This window comes from Curcuma longa, chromosome 13, assembly GCF_044706935.1.
Source record: "Curcuma longa cultivar G26 ecotype Majalengka, Jawa Barat chromosome 13, ITB_CL_G26_1.1, whole genome shotgun sequence".
NCBI classification, from domain to species: Eukaryota; Viridiplantae; Streptophyta; class Magnoliopsida; order Zingiberales; family Zingiberaceae; genus Curcuma; species Curcuma longa.
This window is the reverse complement of record NC_133873.1, coordinates 3270289-3293267: the sequence shown is the minus strand read 5'-3', so window position 1 is coordinate 3293267 and position 22979 is coordinate 3270289. Positions and strand designations below refer to the sequence as shown.

At 35.6% G+C, this 22979-nt stretch overlaps 2 protein-coding genes across 2 annotated transcripts; one reads left to right on the top strand and one right to left on the bottom strand.

The window, feature by feature from the left end:
• Positions 1-280: 280 nt before the first annotated feature.
• On the top strand, positions 281-9167 carry LOC141844397 (PRA1 family protein H). The gene is made up of 4 exons (XM_074732454.1): positions 281-772; positions 858-997; positions 8700-8771; positions 8845-9167. The coding sequence occupies exons 1-4, from the start codon at positions 324-326 to the stop codon at positions 8931-8933; spliced, it is 750 nt and encodes a 249-aa protein (XP_074588555.1). The 5' UTR covers positions 281-323; the 3' UTR covers positions 8934-9167.
• Positions 9168-12432: 3265 nt separating this feature from the next.
• On the bottom strand, positions 12433-18684 carry LOC141844194 (choline transporter protein 1). Its single transcript, XM_074732224.1, has 10 exons — positions 18426-18684; positions 17764-18122; positions 16821-16966; positions 16257-16440; positions 15912-15985; positions 15678-15791; positions 15026-15382; positions 14474-14734; positions 12947-13174; positions 12433-12767 (listed from the first exon to the last, which is right to left on the bottom strand). Exons 1-10 carry the CDS (start codon positions 18638-18640, stop codon positions 12576-12578), a joined length of 2130 nt encoding a protein of 709 aa, XP_074588325.1. The 5' UTR covers positions 18641-18684; the 3' UTR covers positions 12433-12575.
• Positions 18685-22979: the final 4295 nt, after the last annotated feature.

Genomic DNA, 22979 nt, shown 5'->3' with positions numbered 1-22979 from the left:
TTAACACTATCCGTCCTCAAGTGTAAAATATTCTTTATTCATGAATATAGTAACCAATATTTTGACAAACTAATGGCAAAATAAATCTCGCGTACTATAATGGGCCAATTTGGGCTTTATATGGGCCCAAAATAGGCCCGTCAAATCTGAAATTCCAGCCCCGATTCAAATCCACACTAAGTGAATCGGGTACACATGTGGGTATTTTAGAAAATCCGACCCGCAATTCCATTGTTGGCCTGGGTGCGGCATCCCCAATTCCTTCCTCCTGCGACGGGAGTAACAGAGCGTCGTCGTCGTCGTCGTCGTCGTCGAAGCAATCGATGGCCTTCGCCGCCAATCCTTTGTCCCTCAGCGTCACGGACGCCGCCTTCGAATCATGGCTCCGCGACAGTGGATACCTCGAGGTCCTCGACGACCGCGCCACAGCTGCCGGGGCGGCCGCCCCTTCCCCTTCCTCCTCCTCCGCCTCCCGCCTCCCTGATCTCCTCCGTCCTAGAGCCGACGCCGACGCCTCCCTCTCCGCCTTTCCATACGCCTTCCCCTCCCTCCGATCCCTCGCTTCCCTCTTCACCCTCAATCCCTTCGCTAAGCTCACCGCCGAGGATCTCACCCGCAGCACTCCCTCGTGGACGCTCGAGTTCATCGGCAGCGGAGACTTCTACTCGTGGCCCGCCGGGCCGTCCCAGGCCAGGATGAGGGTGCAGGAGAACGTTCGCCGCTACGCCAGGAACTATGCGGTGCTGTCTCTTCTCGTCTTCGCTTGTTCTTTGTGAGTGGCCTTTTCTTTTCTTAGGTTGTTTGCCTCATCTTGCTTTGTTTCTTATTGGATTAGGTTTTATCCGTGCGCATGACAGGTATAAAATGCCGGTTGCGCTTTTAGGTTTGCTTGTGTGCTTGTTCCTGTGGGAGCTCGTGAGGTTTTGCAGTGATAGGTGGCATTTGGAGGAAAGGAGCCCTGGATTGAGGCAGGTGCTAATTTATGCTGCCCAGCTTGGTGAGCTACTTATTTTCTTGTTGAACAATGCAATTTAGGTAAATAATTCATTTCTTTTGTTTTATACGCATGCGTGATTGCCTTCTTGTTGTCATCAACATAAAATCTTTGAAGTTGAGACATGGATTTCTCTTTTGTTTTTTCTATTTCTTTTTGATGTCTCGAATATGGCCGTTGCGCTGGATTCACTATGTGATCCTTCTAGAAATTATGAGATTAGAGGGTGTCACAAGAGGGCTTGGACAATTTTGGGATAAAATGGCTCCATGTGTGGCTTTATTATGTCTCTTACTTAATTCATAAGTTGATGGGTTGGGCATATGTTGAGAGAAGAAAACATCATATGTTCTTTTTGTAAAAATAATAAAAATAAAATAAAAGAGCATTCCTAGTACACTAGGCTCTTGCTACTGCTGCAGTGAGTTACCTTAGCATCTGACTTTCTATAGTGGAGTAATCTTAATAAGGTTACATTATCCAGCTCTGATACAACTACTAAATCTAAGCTCGAGATTGGATGATTTACTCTGTTTGAACTAGGCTTGTTTTAAACAAGCTTGATTCCACTGCAAAATCTATGCTTGAAATTTGTTTGTTTCAACAAGTCTGAACTAGTTTGTTCTAAACAAGCTTGTGCTAGATCTATAAGTTATTCTTGTTAGAGTTTGATTTTATCTGGAACATACTAAAGCTGATGCTTAAAGGAATTTAATACTGATCTCACAAGTCATACTTGTACTAATCTATCTAAGAAGATAATGGCAAGTATATCTACATCTCATCAAAGTTATCAAAGAGCCTATGAACAATCCTTATGTATGAGTTTGTAATAAGTTCATTTATTAGCTTATAAAATGATACTACCTTTGTGCTTATAGACATGTATGTTCAAGAGCTTGTTAACTGGTGCACAAATAAACAAGATGGTAAACAAAGTTTGTTCACTAGTTTGTTCATCAACACAAAATCCCTTGTTCATGAGTAGAAATTAACTGGATTTTGTATGTTTTCAACTTGTTTTAAGCTCTGAACTTGTTTTTATCAAGTTTATCTCTGAACTTCTATGGTTTTTCTCAACTTCTAAGCCTCATTCAGTCATATGCATTATATTTTTTATAGGTTAATTTAACATATTGATCTTTCCTATCTGCTTGTTGAGCAGTTCACACTGATTGAATCATATAATAATATCTGTGTGTGCATGCGCTATTGGTTTCTTGTTTTCTCTGACCTATGCCTCAACAACATGCACGTGATGTGTTCTATCTTTTGGTTAATAAGGATCCATTGGAAATATCACAAAGGTGTTAGAGATGGCAAAAACTATGTTACTGTGCATATTTTGACTTGTCCAATAGGAAATGTAAATCAAAGTAAATCAGAAATATGAAAGGACCTATGCAACAATAGGAGAGATAAGGGTTGCTGGAATATATTATATGATGTGACTGTACTTGAAGAATTGTGAAAATGAAAGCTATTATAATCTAGCTTCAACCATGTTTGATTGTCAAATAATACTCAATTGATACGTATAACTGAGCGTTCACATATTGTAGATTGGTCGACATTCAAGTCATATTCTTTTCCATCATGGTGGATATTCAATTTCATGCAAGATGTTATGGTACTTTGAATTAACGTTTCAAGTGCCTATGGGTACTAGGGATAGAAATGGGTGGAGCGGGGCAAGTTTTTAACTTCCCATTCCTACACCATATAGAAAGTGGGCCAGAGCAGGGTAGGTTATGGAATAAATTCGTCTTCCCTATCCCCTCGTTGCCTCACTCCTCCTTTGGGTCAGGTTTAAGACAAGGCAATCAAATATATGTGAATATCTGGAAAATATATATATAGTAAACTAAATTATAGGCAGGTAAAACAAGTAGCTGGCAAGATAAAAATTTTTATCACATACTTGTCTCACCCTTATATATGAGTGTTTTTGTCTCATCCCCACCCCATTTATGTATTTGGGCAGATAGAGTGGCCTTAATCAAGGCAGGATGAGGTGGCCTTAATCAGGACAGGGTGAGGTGGGTGTTGATCAAAGCAGGGGCAAGTTGCCATCTCTAATCAGTATTGGTCAACACAGTCAAAATATATTGTTTCAGCTGCTAATTGATATTGATACTTTGTGGGCATGAGTAAATATCATTGTGCTTCCCATATCGTCACAATTTGAATGGTATTGATCAAGACTAAGCCTATTGTGGATTGGACCATCTGGTGCCAACCAATACAAAAGGATTTTCTTATATTGACTCATCCTTTGATTATGTCAGCTAGTGATGGAGAGGAGATAGACAAGTGAGGGGGAGGGAGGAACCGAAGCATTAATTGCAGCAAAGAGGAAGAGTGATGTTAAAGGTAGAAAAGACAATGATGGGGGGGTGAATAGCGCTCGCGGCTATTTCGTTCGTTTCGGAATCGTACGAGTAAAACAAACGCAGCGGAATTAAAATAAAATAAGACACAGAAACACCAAGATTTACTTGGTTCGGAGCCTTGAGCGACTCCTACTCCAAGGCCCGCGATCGTTGATCGCTTTCGATGGGCAACAACTATAAAAAATCTTTATACAATAAGCTATAATAAAATTATACCAATACTTAAGAAATGAAGAAGGCTGTTTTTCGATTGAAGCCTCCTTTAATCAGAACGTTGGAAGCAAGGTATGTTGGAGAAGGAAGCCAATCTTCTTCACTGCCCAGATTTCTCCACGTTGGAAGCACATTGATGAAGGCTTGAAAATGGCTTCGTTGGCAGCACGTTGAAGGAAAAGGGTTTTCAAAAAATTAATTTCTTTTCGCTACTCCCTTTCCTTGCTTTATAGGGTTTTTAATGCTCCTTGAATCCCTCCACGTTGCACGCGTAAATCTGCACAGATTCACGCGTGGATCAAATTGAACAGCGCAGACTTGTTCTGCCACTTATCCAAAAAAAACAAAAGTTGCATTTTGGTCCCTGCAAAATATGTTAATCCCAAAACAAACCTGCAACACAAAGTTAGGACATAAATGAATAAAAAGAGATATCGACAGCCTCCGGACTGTCCGGGTCTGACTTCGGATTTCCGTCCGGAAATCCTAGGTCGACCCGACGCCTACTGTTCCCTCTACGGGGAACGCGTCCTCACCTACTCCCCTCGGGAGAGATTACCTGATGCCAGTACAATCCTCCAGATTGACTGGACTTTTGCTCGGCGCTCGATGCTCCCGAACTTTCTGCTGGACTTCCGCTTCCCGGCCGGTCCAGTCTTCTACCTGGTTCGCGACACCAGGACTTTCCACCTAGGGTTACCACCCCCTAGGACTTTTGCCTGAAGCACTCGATCCACCAAGACTTTCCGCATAGGGTTACCACCCCCTATGACCTAGGGTTACCACCCCTAGGGTTTTCCCCTTGCCTAACCGCAGCTAGGACTTTTGCCTAAGTACACTTAGGACTTTCCTGCAAACTCATTCAAACCGTTAGATAACAAATGGACTTAACTTTGAATCCCTTTGCCATAATTAAAACTTGGGTTCGATCATCGGATGTTTCCCGCACCAACAGTATACGTGCTCTATACCTATGGATGTTCCATGTCTAGTTCTGTTAAATCATTAATTTGGATTTTGGAAATCACTAGAATGAAATAAGAACCCATGCTTTCATTTGATGCATGCCACTCATTTTGGTTTCAGTAATTTTATTATTAACTAAGATGCTTGTTATATCTTTGCAACTTATTAAATTTGAATCAATTAACTTTCTAATTATTAGAGACAGATTTGGTGATAAACAACTTTAGTAGAAAAAGGTTATAGGATTTAAACTCATTTGATTGACCTTGCCACATTCACACTTCATTCAAACATGCTAGCACAGTACTAATGCCATACCATTTCTGCTGCAGACTGAAACTCCAACACAGATTGATATTTAAACTTTGCTTTTAAAATATATGACATTAATTCTATGTAATAATAATGAAATTTGTATAAAATTTGACTTTATACAAGCTATACTCTTTTACTGGAATTCTGTGAGCATTGAATCACACTTGAATATAAAGGCCTACCATTCAATTGTCACTCAAATTCTCTTCTTTACAATATATTTTGGGACATTGTAGGCTTGTATGATGGAAGTGCATCCATAAAAACTGTATTAGGGAAACTCACACTAGGTGATGTGCATGTACATACAATGTTAGATGATGCGAGGATCACAGTTTGGACATAATTTGGCCTGAATTTTGTCTTTTTTAATACAAATTAACTGATGTCCTCTTTTTCTATCTCAAAAGAAATTCATCAATCTGGAAATAGCTCTGCATTTCTCACCTTCATAATGTAATAGATAATCTATGTGCAAATGTTCTGTCTGCAGAGCATTGCCAAGTGTTCTTGCTGTGTATGGGTTATTGGCTCAAGATCTATATCATTGTAGATCTAGAGATTTAAATATGTTTTCAGGCAATTTAAGAAGAAATACCTAGCTGACAAGATGACTTACTGGATTTGTCCAGAATAGGGTAGTCTTTTCTGAATACCTTTATAAGATTTTAGTTATGTATTCATATATAATTAGGCCAATAACAGTTGTTTGAGGAAGACACATGAGACGTTTTCAATCTGTTCTACTTCAGTTGCCTACATTATGCTTTCTGAAGCACCAACCTTTGACTTGATCAGTTATCTTTTTTACCCCAGATTTCTTGTTGTGTTGTTGATTTCCTTCACCCTGTTTTCTTAAATTTGTCGAATTAAAGTCCTTGCAAGCTTGTAAAAGAGAGGAGAAACAACAATAGCATTTTTTGAAAAAAGTAGAAAAGCATTTTAAGTCATGACAAGATGATTGTTTAAAAGCTATCCTAAGTTTAAAAACTAAAATAAGTGTTGAATAAACTCTTTATATGTTGAATAAACTCTTTATATGTTAGTCCAAATTTCATATAGAGATTGTGCTCCAAGAAATGAAATCTAGGAAATAAAGAGAGAAAAAAACAGTGATTTCATATTTCAAAGAAGAAAAAAATGTCTTGCTGTGAAATCGTGTTTCAAGGATAAAAAAAGGGAAATGAGATTTTAAGGAAGAAAGGAAATGATGAATCGAGAATTGATGCATTGACCAATGAACCTTTACTGAAATTCTACATTGGTAATTCATTGTGATACCACTTAAATTCCCGAGATTGAGATTGTTTTACAGCTTACACTGCTGAACATCTGTTTAAGAGTCTTAGACATTAACTGTTTCTTGGATTCGGCAATAGTCAGAATTGATGCCACTTAAATTCCCGAAATTACTTTACAGCTTACACTGCTGAAAATCTGTTTAAGAGTCCTAGACACCAACTGTTTCTAGGATTCAGCAATAGTGAGAATATGCTACTCTGGTAGGAGTCTCAAAATATACAACAGTTTGGAAGTCTAAACTTAAACATATATGTTTCTTGGACTCAGAATAGCAGTATTGAACAAGTATAGAATCTGGGTATAGAACACGTGTTTAAGAGTCCTAGACACTAACTGTTTCTAGGATTCAGCAATAGTCAGAATATGCTACTCTGGTAGGAGTCTCAAAATATACAACAGTTTGGAAGTCTAAACTTAACATATATGTTTCTTGGATTCAGAATAGCAGTATTGAACAAGAATATGAATCTGGATATAGAACGCATGACATTATCAAATAAGGGCATGGGGTCAAGGGGATCTAGGTGTACAACATAACATATCTTACTATGATCATGTTGTATCAATATCACTACAGCTAAACAAAGGTTCCTAGTAACAGAGTTTGATAGCAGGACAGATTTTTGCAGATTGCTCACTAGCATACTTGCTAGTTGCCATTCCTTTTCGGGTAGTATAGTGCTCTTCAAATGAAAATGTAAAAAAAAAAAATGCATTAGTGTATATGTCGGCAAAGGTCCCAATGATTTCTCTGTTTTTACTGTCACTTGGTATGCTTCAATTTTTTGGTTTGGGTGTTTTGAATAATTCTCAAGACTCGGAACAATGCTAAAATCATAAGAAAAGGATTAAATGTGGTTCCTACTGTTTTGGTTCTTTCAATTTGGCATATTGTGTATATTTTCCCTAAACTTAAGCCCTAAAACATTTTATTGAATTAATTTACTTCTTACAACTACAAAAATAAAATTTGATTTGCTAATTGTTAGTAAACATCACTGAACTCTTAAGCCCCTCAAGCCTACTAAGTGCCTGTTTGGCCTGGCTCCTTTTTACCTTATCTATACCCTTAAAAGCAAAGCCTGGCCTAACATGTTTTTCATAAGCTATTGAAAAAAAATTGTTAGCTTTTTTTTAAAGAAGAAAAATAAGAAAAAAAGCAAAAACTAGGGTAGGGGAGTTTATGCTCCTCTTTTTTGAAAACACAGAGCCTTCTTTTATGTCACAGAGCCTTCTTTTATGTAATTTGTTTTCATAAAAATCACAGCACTGCCTAAATATCACTCTTCAAGTCTCTTCAGCTTCAAATTGCTCTTGACAAATTCTTGCCTAGGTCACAGCTCTTCAAATGATTCTCAAAAACTTAAAAGCAGTCCGGTGCATGAAGCTCCTGCCAATGTAAGATCCTATAGAAGGATCTATTGTACGCACTCTTACCTTGCTTTGTAAGAGACTGTTTTCAAGATTCGAACCTATGACCTCCAAGTCACACAATAACAATTTTATCGTTGTGCCAAGGCTCTCCTTCATATGATTCTCGACAACTTATCTAAATAAAAAGAGCTTTCTTATCTAAAAATTTTAGAAGCTATTTTTTTTATAAACTCTTCATAAGAGTTTTTACCCATAAGATAAGCCAGGCCATACATGCTCTAAGATTCTAAGATGCAATATCTTGAGTTCCAACTGAGTGCCTTTCCTATAATGTATCAAGACAGACCATAAGACAATCTCTTACTTTGTATGGATAGGCAAAAAATTTTCACCAGATGTCTTCTGGGGTTCATAGTATGGTTCATGCATGTTACTACGTTAAACAAATATAGTTTGCTCACCTGCTGTAAAAGTATTTTCATTGGTGCCCGTATTTGGTGTTTCTTTTACTGTTTTTGTAGCGTCGGTTATGTTTTTCATCTGTCTCAAGTGGATAGTACTACATAGAAATCATCGTGCAACGTGACAACTCACTTGGAATTACTGGGACACCCTTCACCCTGTTATTAATATCCTATTCTCTGCATCAAAACAACTGTCATAAACTGAAGCTTATGCCATGATGCATAGTAATTTGAATAACCTTTTTCTCCAGTCATAATATCAATCAAAAACGTATGGTTTGCCAACAGAAGATCTTTAACTTATGAATCTTATCAAGTTTGTGAATCAGTGGTAGTGCATAGTGCATTTGGTACTTGGATGACATGGTACTACCACTATTTTGTAATTTTTGTTTTTCATGCTGACATCTGGTGGCATATAATGAACTCTCACACCATATAAGTTTCTTCTAAGGGTTATGCCTTCCCGTTCCTTCTTGATGTGCGCATCGGGTAGCTAGCTTCTCTATATAACCTGCAGATTCTGCATGTGCAATTCCGACCAACGGGGTAGTAGATTTACTCCGCATATGACACCCAGTTGTTGTTTATGCATTCTTACCATGATTTTTCACTTCCCTTTTTTGGTTTATATCTATGAATTTTTTTAATTCAATTTTCTATTCTTTATTCCTACAGCAACTGCAATGGTACTCTACATGTGCAACCTTCAGCTCGCTATCGCTTGTGCAATTGGAGTTAGCTATGCCGGTAATTAACACCTTATTTATCCACTCCTCTCATTAATGCCATCTTATTGTAACCTTAAAAATTTTCTGGACAGCAATGATTTTCCATGCATTTCTGCGCAAGTTAACTCCAAGAACGATTGGTGGAGGTAATCAGCATAAAAGATTCCAACCAAAAAAGTAACATGAAGTGCAAAATAAAGTGGAAATTTGAATGTAAGTTTCTAACATCCTGTGCCTGCTAAAGCTCTAAAATTGTATCAGCAACTGAGCAAGCTTCTACATCTGCTGCTATAGGCTTTCGCTACATTAGTTTAGTTACATGGATAAACTATAGCTCCGAATATCGATGGAAATGTAACTGAAGGCACTAAGATTTCTGCAGTATATGTGCACATAAGTGACGATATACTTTGAACTAGACTTTAGCAAGGATCATATTCTGCTGACATATCTTTTCTCCTACAAAACCACATATATGTTCTGCACTAAGATTTATGTTCTTTTTTGAACATAAATCTAAAAAAAGGATATGCAATTAATCTATAGCCGGCGTGAAGAAGGATTCGTTTTTCCTTTGCCGAGCACAGTGCCACAGAGCTTACAGCAAGAAAGAATTTGTCGTGACTGGTAACCCCACAATCATCAAGCCGTACCATATAAATTAATTATATTCCTTTGATCTAACCCACCTTTGTGTTTGTGTCATGATTATATATACACACCATAGCCTTTGCCCATTTAGCCAAACCGCCACCCTCACAAGCATTTCATCGAGCACCTTACCTGCTGTACTGATCCTCAGCAGCAGCAGCGCGAGGTCATGAGCAGGTGCAAGCAGAGCACGTCGTCGTCCAAGTCAGCCACCTGGCCTTCAGCTGGATCAAGGCCAAGTTGTTTAAATAATATATATGCTTTTCATTCTAAGGAACATTTTTTAATAAATATTGTGAATATTTATATAAGTCATTTTTATAAATATCAAACTTTTTATATTATAAATAATGATATTTTTCAAATGCTCAATCATTCTTCATTAATAAAAGAGAGCTGTTTTTCCCACACTGACACCGCACCCCCCCCATCCCACTTCCTTTCTCTCCCATTCTAATGACATTTCTATCCTCTTCTTTTTATTTATTTATTTTTTAAATTTTTATTTAGTTTTATTTTTTAATTAATTTTATTTAAAAATAGCTCTCATATATTTTTAATTTTATTTAGTTTTATTTTTTAATTAATTTAATTTATTATTTTTTCATCAATACGATATTTTTTTCAATTTTATTTAATTGTTATTTAGTTTTATTTTTTAATCAATTTTGTTTATTATTTTTTATCAATACTTTATTTTTATATTTTTATATAAATTTTATTTAGTTTTATTTTTAATCAATTTTGTTTATTATATTTTTTCAATTTTATATAAATTTTATTTTTTAATTAATTTTATTTATTATTTTTTTCATAATACTTGTATTTTTTTCAATTTAATATTTTTAAAATTTTGTTTTTTTTATTGATTTTAAGTGTCGAATTAGAAAGGTAATTTAAAAAAGAAAGAGATTCTGATCTATGTTAAAAATTATATAAAATAAAAAAATAAAAAAATTTGATTAAAAAATAATAAACAAAATTGATTAAAGAAATAAAACTAAATAAAAATTAAATAAAATTTAAAAAATAATAAATAAAATTAATTTAAAATAAAACTAAATAAAAATTAAATAAAATTAAAAATATATATATAAGTATTAATGAAAAAATAATAAACAAAATTAATTTAAAAAATAAAACTAAATAAAAATTAAAAAAAATATATATATATATATATATAAGTAAAATAAATAAAAAAATAAAGAAAAAAAAGGATAAAAATGTTATTTGAATTGGAGAGAGAGGGAGGGGAGAGTGGGTGCGGTGTCAAGGGTGGGAAAAGTACTTTGCTTAATAAAATTTAATTACCAATCTTTTTACAATGTCAAATGTTTTATTAATATCAAAACAGCATGTTTTTTTTAAGTGTGCACGTGCGTCTGAGAGAATTTTTCGAAAGGGCCATCCTACTTTCATATTTATCAAAATATTAAAAACAAATTCCGTACCCTCCTACTACAACCTTATCAAACAACTTGGTCGCACAACGACCATGATCGCTCGATCATGGTCACCATGGGGCTTGGTTGCTCGGCCAGGACCATCAAGCCTCCACAAAGTTAGACCTAGTGGCCAGGCCCCATGGCTACACGACTACATGGTCTTTGAATGTGGAAGGGTAGACCTCGCAAAAATTTATAAAAAAAATCATTGTGTAATAATCTAATAGTGAAAAAAAATTTATAAATTTTTTTTTTATGGCCAGTAGACTAAGGTTAGGATAACCCTTGACAACTAATCCCTGGGCCCATGGCTACACGACTACACGGTCAAGCGGCTAGACCTCGCGACTAGGCGAGCATGCCTTGTAGCCAAAGCAGGCAAGTCCTATGGGTTATGGCCATGCTAACAGGCCGCACAACTAGTCCACGCGACCATGGCTAACATCTAGCGAGGTTGTCATGCAGGAGTATAAGAATTTTTTTTATTTTTTAATTAAAAAGTATTTTGAAAAAGGAAGCGTGTCTTTTGATTAAATATGAAAGTACGATGGGTCCTTTGGGAAAATATCAAAAATAATAAGAGAAGTCAACGAAATGCAATTTTAAACGATAGAGGGAAAAATATAATTTTTAAAACTTTGAGCGGTTTATACTAAAAGATTGTAAAATTGAGGGTGAGATTGAAAATGTTTTATATTAGGCAGTTTCAAGTTGGATTAGTTAGTTAATTAACCGCCAGTCCACCTCTAGATTTGACATATTGACATGCTATCGATTTGTTTTATATGCATTAATAAATTATATCGACTGATAATAAATTCCAATTGACTCAAATAATCATCAAATCAAGGATCATCAAATCATAGGATAAAATAATCATGACGATGATCCAATCGATTGATCAATAATAAAATAATAGAATAATAAATGAAACTAAAAGAAATTAAAGGTCATAAAAGGAGAAGAAAGAGACACTTGAAAGCTAACGAATACAAAAAATTCTTTTTTTGTATGATATTACCAAAATGAGAAACTAAAAGAGATGTTCCATTGCAAGCAAAAGCAGAGCCACTTTATAAACTACCCGAACTATAACCCAAGAGCCTGACAGCGTCGAGAAGGAAAAAAATTTAAATTTACAAGCACAAGAAAGAAAATTTTAAAAGAACGAAGAAGATAACCGAGATATCACGTCGACATAGCTCACAGTCGAGATCAACTCGAGTAGATCATCCTAACTCCGCCATTGATTGCAAACAATAGAAATTTTATATATGAGACCAAATAAGAGTATCAAAATTTAAATCCAAATGAATATTTTAAAGTCATCCTCTAAATATACATAAGCTATACTCTAAATTTATCCTATATATTACTCTACTGATATTAAATGTCATTTGATGGACTAAAATGAAATCTTAAAAAAATGAAGAGTTATGTGAAATACTAACAAACTAACTACAAAGGAATAATTGGATGAGAATATAACATAAAGTTGCTTGTAATATCATCATAAACTCTATCAAAGACTCAGTTGTTTTAGAGCTGCAAAACCACATCCCTTGGATGATTGATACAAACATGCAATCGCAGAGCACACATCGATAACATTAATGAAATGCCATGGTAACAACAAAATTAGAGTAAGCATCGGAAACTATGATGCTTGCTTGTCGATACACACAAGAGAGGGAGAGAGAGAGAGAGAGAGAGAGAGAGAGAGTCACTTACGAGCCTTGTGTTAGTCTCTGCATTTCTCCTTGGCCATTGAGTGTTTCCATGAGCAGAGGTGGCGCATACTGAGGAGTTCCTTGATGTTCTTCTGCATCTTGGCAGAAGGAGAGTATGATAGTATCAATCGACATCTCCACGACTGCAAAAAAGAGGGTTGCTACTATGTAACCAAGTCCCCAAGTTACCTGCATCAAAAATGCCCATGTCCAAAGTAAGCCTGGGATCTGTGGAGTTACATTGATCAAAAGAAAGAATTTCCTCAAAAACTAGTTTAGTTTCTCTCAACAAAAGGTAAAGCAAAGGACAAAAGGCATAGAAACATGAGTAAAATTTCTGAAGGAAAAGCATCTTATTAAAACCTTACCAGAACAGGGAATAGAGGGGATGAGATCTTGTTATGAGCAGATTTGTATTTGTAGGTATCCAGCATAAGGAATGCAAATAATGCACAGAAGAGGCTAACACATAACTTTCCGAGATAGAGAATGACATCTCCGATGACATTGACCTTTCCGATGCGTAAAATGTTCTTCATGATCAAACCAGTGGCAATGGCCGAAGCTCTGCTAAATCCTTTTCCTGTGATAGCAATCTGCGATAGAAGTATAAAAAGTTAGCCATACAAGAAAAGAAACTCGAAACTTTATCGAAGAACATGTTAGGGCTTGCCAGTGTGAACTGCCACAATGGAAGATTTTACCAAAGAGAATGTTTCGATTGGAGATCAAAACAAATGGATTATAGTATTAAGCATAAAAAAAATTTTAAATAAAAAAATTTTAGGTACTCACGCGGTGTGCCGGGTTGTTATCTCATACTCCTTATCCCACATACTCCGTGAGCAATTAAATTTTTTTCGTTTTAAAATTTTTTTATACTTAATACTATAACTCAATCCTTAAACCCTAAAGACAAAATCCTAAATGGCTTAACCATAAATAAAATAATTAATTAATTAATTAAAAAATTATAAAATGACATTGTTCCTATTCCGGAGCCCCGAAAGTAATCTGAGCACTTGAAATCTTCTATCGCAGACACTGCAAGCACACACAGGTGTGTAGTAATCATGACTCTATATATATAGAGAAAGAAAGAGAGAACATAGTACATAAAAATGTATATTAAAAATATAAGAATCCATCAATTGTTATATATCTTTAATTTACTTCAAATAATCTTCATATTTAAAATTATTTAGTCTTAAAATCCTTTTTTTTTTTGGATTTTCACTAGTTAGAGTCTCGAAAACAACCTCTTGCAAAGCAAGATAAGACTACATACAATAGACCCTTTCCTAGAACCCCACATTGACAAAACCTTCATGCACCGGACTATCCCTCTTAGTCTTAAAATCCAAAATCCAAGTCTTTTCTCATACTTGGCAGCTACTCCACTACTACGAGCCCTAACATGGTACATCTTTGTTCGAGAAAGAAAATACACTACATGTTATTTTAGATCGACGTGATTTATAATACCTAAGCCAAGCATATGGAGGAGAAAAAATTAATGTCTTTCGAACACAGATGACATAATTATATAACTCAAAGGCTCATGAGACAGTCTTGACCTTGGAAGAGGAATCCTAAAAAACATACTTTAAGAAAACAAACAAATATAGCTAATTATTCAGGTAATGGTAGCTAATAGATGCACCTCAGAAATGCATTATTTACAAAAATATAGAAGAAAATAATAGAACAAAACCTTCATTCCAGTAAAATAAAACAAAAGTCTAGTAATTATGTGACTATAAAAAATGCCAAGTCAGAACGAGTTAACTTTAGAAACTCAATAAGCAAGTCCAAACTAGCCCAACGTCCAGCAAACAGAGCTAATGTTAGATGAATGCATGTTAAAAGCTTCAGGCAGTTATCTCATAACTTACCATAATGTATGCATTGCGATTCACAGACTTTATGGTCCAATCGATGCATCCTAAGCAACAGTTTGAGGAAGACGACATGAACTTTCCAAAGACATTTGCTGCAGCAGGATCAGTATCTCTTAACCTACGCCGAAAAGCCTCAAGTATAAACCGGATCCATTCGACAACGGATACAAGAAGGGATCCAAGTGCCACCGATCCCAGACTGTATCGCAAGAGCCGCTTCATAGAAGAAAATACAGGAAGAAATGGAATCTCCGGCTGCATCCAATTTTAAAGACTTGGATTACAGAAGGAAGAAAAATGAAAAACAATAAAAAAAAGATTAATCAATATTCAGATTTATTCAAGGCAGGAAAAACAGTTAATTTTACTAGATTTTTAACATGCAAATCAAGGTTTCATGATCTTCTTAGTACATACAGGCTGATAAACTAAGAGTGCATGACCAGTAAATTTTAGAGTCAAGAAATCTACAAGCTTGAAAGCACGCTAAATAGATTCTATATGAACCCTAAGAATCAAATAGCTTCAAAATGTGGGCTTACTTACCGATATCTCACCACGAGCCCAGTAGTAAGAGGCAACGGATCCAGCAATGACTGTAGATGAGCAGGCAATGATAAACTGTGTTGCCCAGTAACATCCAAATAAGTGAAAAAGAATAGAAATTCCAATGTGAGGGGTGTAATGGATGCTATAGCCACAGCAATTTTCACAATTGACTTTGTTGGACTTTAGGTCAAATGCACAGCAATTGCCACTACAGTCATTTTTGAGTATCTGACCCGAGCTGAAAAGATGAAGAGCAGCAGAAAACCAGAACATATAGAATATAGCAAGAACAACGTATGGAAGTATTGGGAAGACTATAAGAGCCTGAACTTCCCCTATAACTTTTGCTGCAACCTAAATAAACTCAAACATTAGATTTTTCTTGACAAAGTATTAGAGATGCAAGGAGAACATGAACATAAAAATTTTCTATTAGCGTAAGAGAAGATAAAAAAGTTGAGCAAATAAAACCAGGTTATGTGAGTTCATTTCAAAAGTTTATTAACTACTAACACAGTTACAGAACTATTTATACAGAAATAGTTGGAATTTAGGTGCCCTCAAAATTATAATTCCATGTTTAGCTAAATTACCAAAAGGAAAAGGCTGCCAAATGAGATTTCAATTAGATCTATGAGAAACAGAATACCTTCAAAACAGATGTTCCTATAAGTATTCGGCGAACAATTGCAATTGAAGATAGGAAGGCAATAATCATTACTATCGTCATAAGAATAGCTACTACACGAAGATGATTTATTTCCTGCATTAAGTCAGTAAGTTAGACAAATTAGAAGATAATTGTCAAAGCATTTGCACTAAGTGACTGAGACAAATTAGAAGATAATTGTCAAAGCATTTGCACTAAGTGACTGAGACGAACCCGGCCACTTATGTGGATGTAGGGATCACTTTCGCCAATAACAACTGATAAGGCATCATCACCAATCCATCCAGCTGAAAAAAAGTTAAATATTAGTAGTGTCTCTTGCTTATTGGTCATGACAAAATTCACCTAGTGCAATATGAGTAAATGTGGCATCTACATGTATTATCATAGCCTTGATGAAATAAAGAAAAAAAAATCCAAGATTTTGATTCTTGACAATGGTAGACAGCTTGGGCCAAATATGTCTGCATTAGACACATTTGATCTCCATGATTTTAGTTCTACATGATCAAGCATCCCACAATACAAAAACAAACATGTCATGACTGTATATCTGACCTTTTGCATAGTACAACATCGTAACTGATATTACAAGAGCATTGAAGAGAATCACTGTTATCCAAGTCATTCCAGCAACAAAATGGCGTATCATCAGTAGCCAGATAACAGACAAGAAGAGTGGAACAATTCCTCCACAAACAATTAACACGGGCCATGCTTTCCCTATATCTGCAACATATCTCTGCATATAATAAATATTCATGGGCACAGATGTCAATAGGCAACCAAGGTAATTTTGGTTATAAATAACAAGGCATCAACATCCAATATTAATGCAAGGTATTATAATTGCTGAATCTTACTTCTGAAAGGAAATCTCTATGTACAGAACACATCATGGTTTAACCATCATATAGAAATCAAAGTAATTTCTAAGGAAGCAACAGGAGCATTCAAATACAACATTATCTTATGGCATGTACAACAGATCAAAAACAATTTTAAGAAATCGCAACTGTAAAAGTTAGAATGATTATAGAACAGCATTTATCAATTACAAAATCCGAAAATTTAAGAAATATTTGAAAAGTATAGCTACAAAGTTATTGCTAGCTCACCAACCTTTAAAACAGATGATGGGGAATTGATTTTTCTGTGAATAGTTTTATCTATAATTATGTTCTCATCAATGTTAACACCGCCCATCTGCTGCCAATGCTTCAATGAAACATTTGATGCACGTGCGATAAACTGACAGCTCCAGTGCACTGAAGTCATAAAAAATTAATTCAGTGGACAGGTACACAAAAGTGATGTCTTCATGCAATCATGGCAGTGATAAAATTGAATCTGCAGCATACAAATTATTGGTCATGATGTGTAAATGAGGGTCTAAACAAGCCGACCACACTAAGGTTGAACGTGTTCAACCTTATTCATTTTCTTATTGAAACCGTTCAAGTTTGTTTATTAAAGCGCTTTTTATCAAGCTCAACTAACAACATTAGATTGATCTAGTTCGTGAAGCTTATATTATTTTGTGATCTTTTCCATATTATTGACAATTTAAAATTGTGTAAATTTATAGATTACCATATTTTTATTTATTTGAATAAAAATAGAGAAACAAATTCATAATAAAGGTTTAGATAAGTTAATACATAAGTTTATTCGTAAAGTGGAGTATGTTGGTGAGCATTAACAAACCAAGCTCACTAACGAACTCTCATCGAGCTGAGCATCAAAATTGTTCACCAATGTTCTATTAAATTATAACCCTATGTGTAAACCAAGATCAAGTCATTTGATGGAAGTATATAGAGAAAGAAACCATGCAATTACAACAGAAAATCTTTAAAAGGGCATCTAATATACTGCTGGTGCTGACAAATGATGCAGCAGAGATGGATCACTAATTTTCAACTCAGATCACAGAAAGATAATACAATGCATAAGAAACAAAGCCAGAAAAGGAGAAAGTAACGACTTCTTTATTTCCTATCACAATAGATAGCCTCTCGATGAAAGAGAAAATTTTAAACTTGACATTAACTAGCATGCTTACCATTCACACTCGGAAATATGATGGGATAGCATGGACCTTGGAGCTGAAGAGAAGTATTTCTCATTTCTGGTGTTAGAAATTCATAGTAGTCATAGTCCCTGTTAATCCAATCATCCACAGAGAGGCGGATGTCTCCGTCTGGGTAATCGCAAACCCAGTTGAGATCATCTTCTGAAGGAATAGGGCATTCCATCAAGCATATGCTCCTTGCATCAGCTAGATCGAACTGGCTATTCTTCACACCACTCAAGTAAACCTGATTAGGATTAAGCCAATACCTAACGTCCAGTTCTCGCAAATCAGGATCAGCATGCCTGTTCCCGCAAACATTTCCTTTGTAATCCAGACCATAAGTAAGTCTGCATCAGTTTTGTTCAATTGACATGTTATCATCTTAAACATTCTCCGGATTCACACTTAAACATGACGAAAAAAAGATAATGCAGCTAAAAACCCGCTCGCAATTTCCGATTGGGGGCGAAAAGGAATATCTAAGATGCCATGGAAGCGGCGATTTTAACCCAAAAACGAAACTTTCGAGGAAAAATCGCATTTTTATAAAATCTAAATGACGGATAAAATATAAAGAGCGCAAAAGTTGACATCTTTTTTACATCAAAGCTGAAAAGGGGAGGCGGGGGTAGAACAGTCACGTGATTTACCGGAGCGGGTTCCCCTGGTTGAACCCGAAGCTGGAATTCACGATCATAGCCACCCAGAATGCAATAAAGATGACGAGGAACACCAAGTCCCTGCACTTCCTGTTGTGTCTGATGATCCTGCCGCCACTGTCACCACCTCCTCCGATCTGTCCCTCCGCGTCCACGCCCGCCGCCGCCGGGTACCTCCCGATGATCGCCCCCAGCGGACCTCCCATTTCCTTTACCCTCCCTCGTGCTGAAACGTCCCAGCTGACGGAGAGACCAGTGAAGGAGCGAGAGCGAGAGTGAGGTGTCCTCGAAGGTACAGAAGGTAAAGGAGACGGCACGGTGCAGTGATCCTCCGGAGCACGATTAATTCTGATAAGGACAACGAGACGCCGCGAATAATTGGTCTCGAGGAACTGGTTTCATCGATGGATTACGTTATTCAAGAGGGCGATGCGAGTGCACGGAAACAGTTGGTATAAAGAGAGGGAAAAGGTCAATCGATAAAACAATTTTAGTTTAATACTTTAATTTATTTGATAAAAAATAAAAATTATATAGGGAGGGATTTAGACGAGTTAGTTAGTTCAGTAGATGGCCAACTTCAAATCTATCTCATTGTTGAATATATTTATTGTCATTATTATAGAAGATTAGCTTTAAATTTTGTTAGTGGTTTATATAGTTAAAAAAGACGATAAATTTATATTAGACGAGATAGTTTATAAGGTGGTTAAAAGATATTAACATTATCTTACCGTTGAATATATTAGTTTTTATTTATTTAAATTTTGTTGGTGGTATATAGTAAAAAAAAACATGTCAAATTTATATATAGTTGTTGGACATATTGATGTTAGAAATTTTGGCTCAAGTGTATTGGTGATCCTATAGACTTAGGCTTTGTTTATTTAGGAGGATGGATTCAAAAAAATTGAGAAATGTTTTTCATTGTTTATTTCATAAGAATGAATTTTTTTTTATTGTTTATTTATTATGAAATAATAGACGGATGGATTTACCAATCCGTTCATGGATAGATTTTTAGATTTGTTTTATCTGCTCAAATCGAGCGGATGTGAAATCCTTCCTCTTTCGTCCTTGATCGTGCGGACCACTGGCACCATGTCCACCTCCTCCTCATTATCGTGCATTGAATGTCCATGCAGGGCTTTCGTTGTAGAAATTCTGAAATTTTTACCTGTTCTTGAGAGTTTACTCGGTTGAATCGCTTGTGTTTGAGGAACGATCACAGACGGAATGCTCCTCGGATTCCACAAACCAAATCCTCCGATCTGGTGTTCTTCCTCTTCTCTGGCGCAGCACCTCTGGAACGAATCCACAGCACTGCCTTTGATCTTAGACGCACACACCACCAAGGTATGAACTCTCGCACCTCTCACGCACCGCTTGAACGCAGATTGCTCACTCTCTTCTCTGGGACACGCCCTGATCACAGGGCTTTCCTCTCCCTTTAATAGGGAGAGGAAGCGACCTCCATGGAGTGCACAACGTGCACTTTGTGGAGAGCAGCGTGGTGGTGGTGGGTGGTTACGGAAACCGCTAACATCTCCCACTCGTCCAAGTGAAGTCACAAAGGCAAATGATCACAAAAACTATTAAGATGTATCTAGCTACATAGACTAAATATAACCGGAATGTATAATCACATATATTGCAAGAACAACCAATTCATACATGGGAAAATGGTTCGTGCGACAACAAGCACATTGAGCATTCATTGCTAAAAAAGTTGTTACACCTTACATAGCTGCTCATAGAGCGATCAATGCTAAGAAAAGTTATTACACCTAACTTAGCCGCTCCCCAAATAGTACATAACTATTTTTCTGAATGATACACAATCATTTGTCTGATGGCTCATAGCCATTATCCAAGTGGCACATAGTCGTTCTCCAGTGATACATAAATCACTCTTCTGGTGGTACATAACCATTTTCCTGGACTTATTATGTCTTACTATTTACCCAGATTAAATAATATTTATTTACATTAATATGAACATCTCTAATTCCTCAGTTTGACTATTATGTCAAGAGCATATTCCATATCTACAATATTCACAGTCATTTCTATACATAACATAAATGGATCAAATAGTGAATATTTTCAAAGTGATGTAAATATATTTAACCTTCCTTTTTAGCTTGAATCCATTCATTTTAATCAGTCGCTTTCCTAGTCATGTTCCATAGACTGAATCATCCATAGTCATAGGTTTACATGCTAAAGTAGCAAACCCTGATTAAAATTTCAAGTAAACAACTAAATAGTCACTAAAGACAAATGCTAAGATCAACATATAATCTCATAGGGCTCACATAGTAGAGAAATAGAGATTCATTCTCCTACTACCCTTATTGTCGTCTTAGCACATGTGGTATGAATCACATACTACGATGTTATATTCTTTACGAAAAAGAACGCATATTTTTCTCCAATCAACATCGTACAGATTTTGATTAAGATATTCCTAATGTTTAATCCTGAATCCAACACATGAATTCTTATCTGGCTTCAAACAGGTTTAGTAAATGGTGGGATCATTTACTTCAATTATTAAATTTTAAATGATTTCATCTTGATTCACTTATCAAGGCAACCCCAGCTTATAGTAATGTAACAATTTTACAGCTACATAAGCCAACAATTGCATGAACTGAACTATAAGCATCGATCTTATCTCTATTCATACATAACAAATAAAGATGATTGTCCATGTGAGAGGACCAATCACTACCTGCCAACATGCTCACCGAGATCTTATCTCAAGAATGTAATTCTTCACATACACTAAATAGATTATGACTTTTTACTCAATCAAATTACAATATCTGATTGTCAAAAATATTATTACATTCTACGAAGTCTCATAGACTTTACATGTTCATTGAATGACTCTCTAGTTATTGGCTTAGTAAAAGGATCTGCAAGCATAACTCTTGTAGGGATATACTCAAGAATCACCTTATTTTTAGCAATAATATCCCTCACAAAATTATATTTGATAGCTATATGTTTGCCCTTGCTGTGATATTTGGGATCCTTTGAAAAAGTTATAGCAGCTTGACTGTCACAATAGACAGTAACTGGACTCCCACTATCTTCAGCAATCTTCAGATGCTTCAGGAACCTTCTCAACCAGACTGCTTCTTGCATAGCTGCTGAACATGCCACATATTCAGCTTTCATAGTTGACAAGGCTACACAAGTCTGTTTCTTGCTATTCTAGGAGATGACACCACCATTCAGCAAGAACACATAGTCTGATATAAATTTTCTATCATCAAGGTCCCCAGCCCAATCTGCATCTGAATAGACATTCAAGCTCATATCTGATCCTTGAAAATAGAGATAATAATCTATCGTCGCCTTCAGATATCTGAAAATCCTTTTCACTGCCTTCTAGTGTCTCGATCCTGGGTTTGACTGGAACCAGCTCACTAAGCCAACAGTATAGCTGATATTGAGACATGTACACAACATAGTATATATTAAACTACCAGTAGCACTGACATATGGTCTTTTCTTCATTTCGGCTATTTCATTAAGAATCTTGGGACACATACTCTTGCTCAGAACAGTACCTTTCACAATAGGTGTCTGTTCAACGTTGCAATCAGACATGCTAAAATGTTATAACATCTATATATATATAAAAATAGAGTTGTCTGTCTAAAAATTTTCTGCCTAAACATCATTTCAATAAATAGACATTTATCTATATGGAAACAAATTTACACGGCTATAATTGATTAATAATATAACTTTTCATCCATATTAATACCATAGATCTTTAAATGCATTTTAATACATATTAAACATAAACTTTAATGCTCGAATTGTTATTATTAAATGGTAAAACACAGATTCCTAATATATTGAATAACTTTGATGGTAAAAAATATCACATATTACAAATGAGGATGAGGTTGCATACACTCTATAAATTAGGATTGCAATATATTCATTCACTCACTCTAGGCTGAAATAAAAAAATGACTCCTCTGTTTAATCTCATCCGAGAGGTTAACCCTTCGAAAATGCAATGGGCATTGAAACTCCGATTAGTTCGTTATTACAATCTACCTGCATATGAAAATAACGAAGATTTTAGCTTGGAGTGTGTCTTTCATGATAAAGAGGTTGTATTTTTTTTACGTATATATCTGATTACTGTTAAAAAAATATAAATATTTACTCTTTCTATATATTTGTAGGGTGAACGCATACATGGAACAATAAAACGTCCGATCATAGAGAGAGTGAAACTCATTCTCAAAGAATGTCATGTATTTGCCATAAAAAATATCATTGTTGCAGAGAATCGAATAAAGTATAAGACAACAAAAAATAAATACAAGATTAATTTTATTGTAAAAACTCATGTATGTGAAATTTTTGATGATACATTTCCATCGATGATTTATGAATTCAAGTCTTTTAGTGAATTGAAGAAGACAGATTCTGTTGATGAGAACATACTTTTTGGTAGGTTAATTTATTTTTTTGTTCCATGATTAATTGATTGAACATTTTATCTTATAA

Coding starts and splice junctions, on each gene's coding strand:
- LOC141844397 (XM_074732454.1), top strand. CDS start 324: ATGGCCTTCGCCGCCAATCCTTTGTCCCTCAGCGTCACGGACGCCGCC. Junction 998..8,699: donor AATTTATGCTGCCCAGCTTG/GTGAGCTACTTA, acceptor TTATTCCTACAG/CAACTGCAATGGTACTCTAC. Junction 8,772..8,844: donor AATTGGAGTTAGCTATGCCG/GTAATTAACACC, acceptor TTTTCTGGACAG/CAATGATTTTCCATGCATTT.
- LOC141844194 (XM_074732224.1), bottom strand. CDS start 18,640: ATGGGAGGTCCGCTGGGGGCGATCATCGGGAGGTACCCGGCGGCGGCG. Junction 15,792..15,911: donor ACATCCACATAAGTGGCCGG/GTTCGTCTCAGT, acceptor GACTTAATGCAG/GAAATAAATCATCTTCGTGT. Junction 14,735..15,025: donor GGGCTCGTGGTGAGATATCG/GTAAGTAAGCCC, acceptor AATTGGATGCAG/CCGGAGATTCCATTTCTTCC.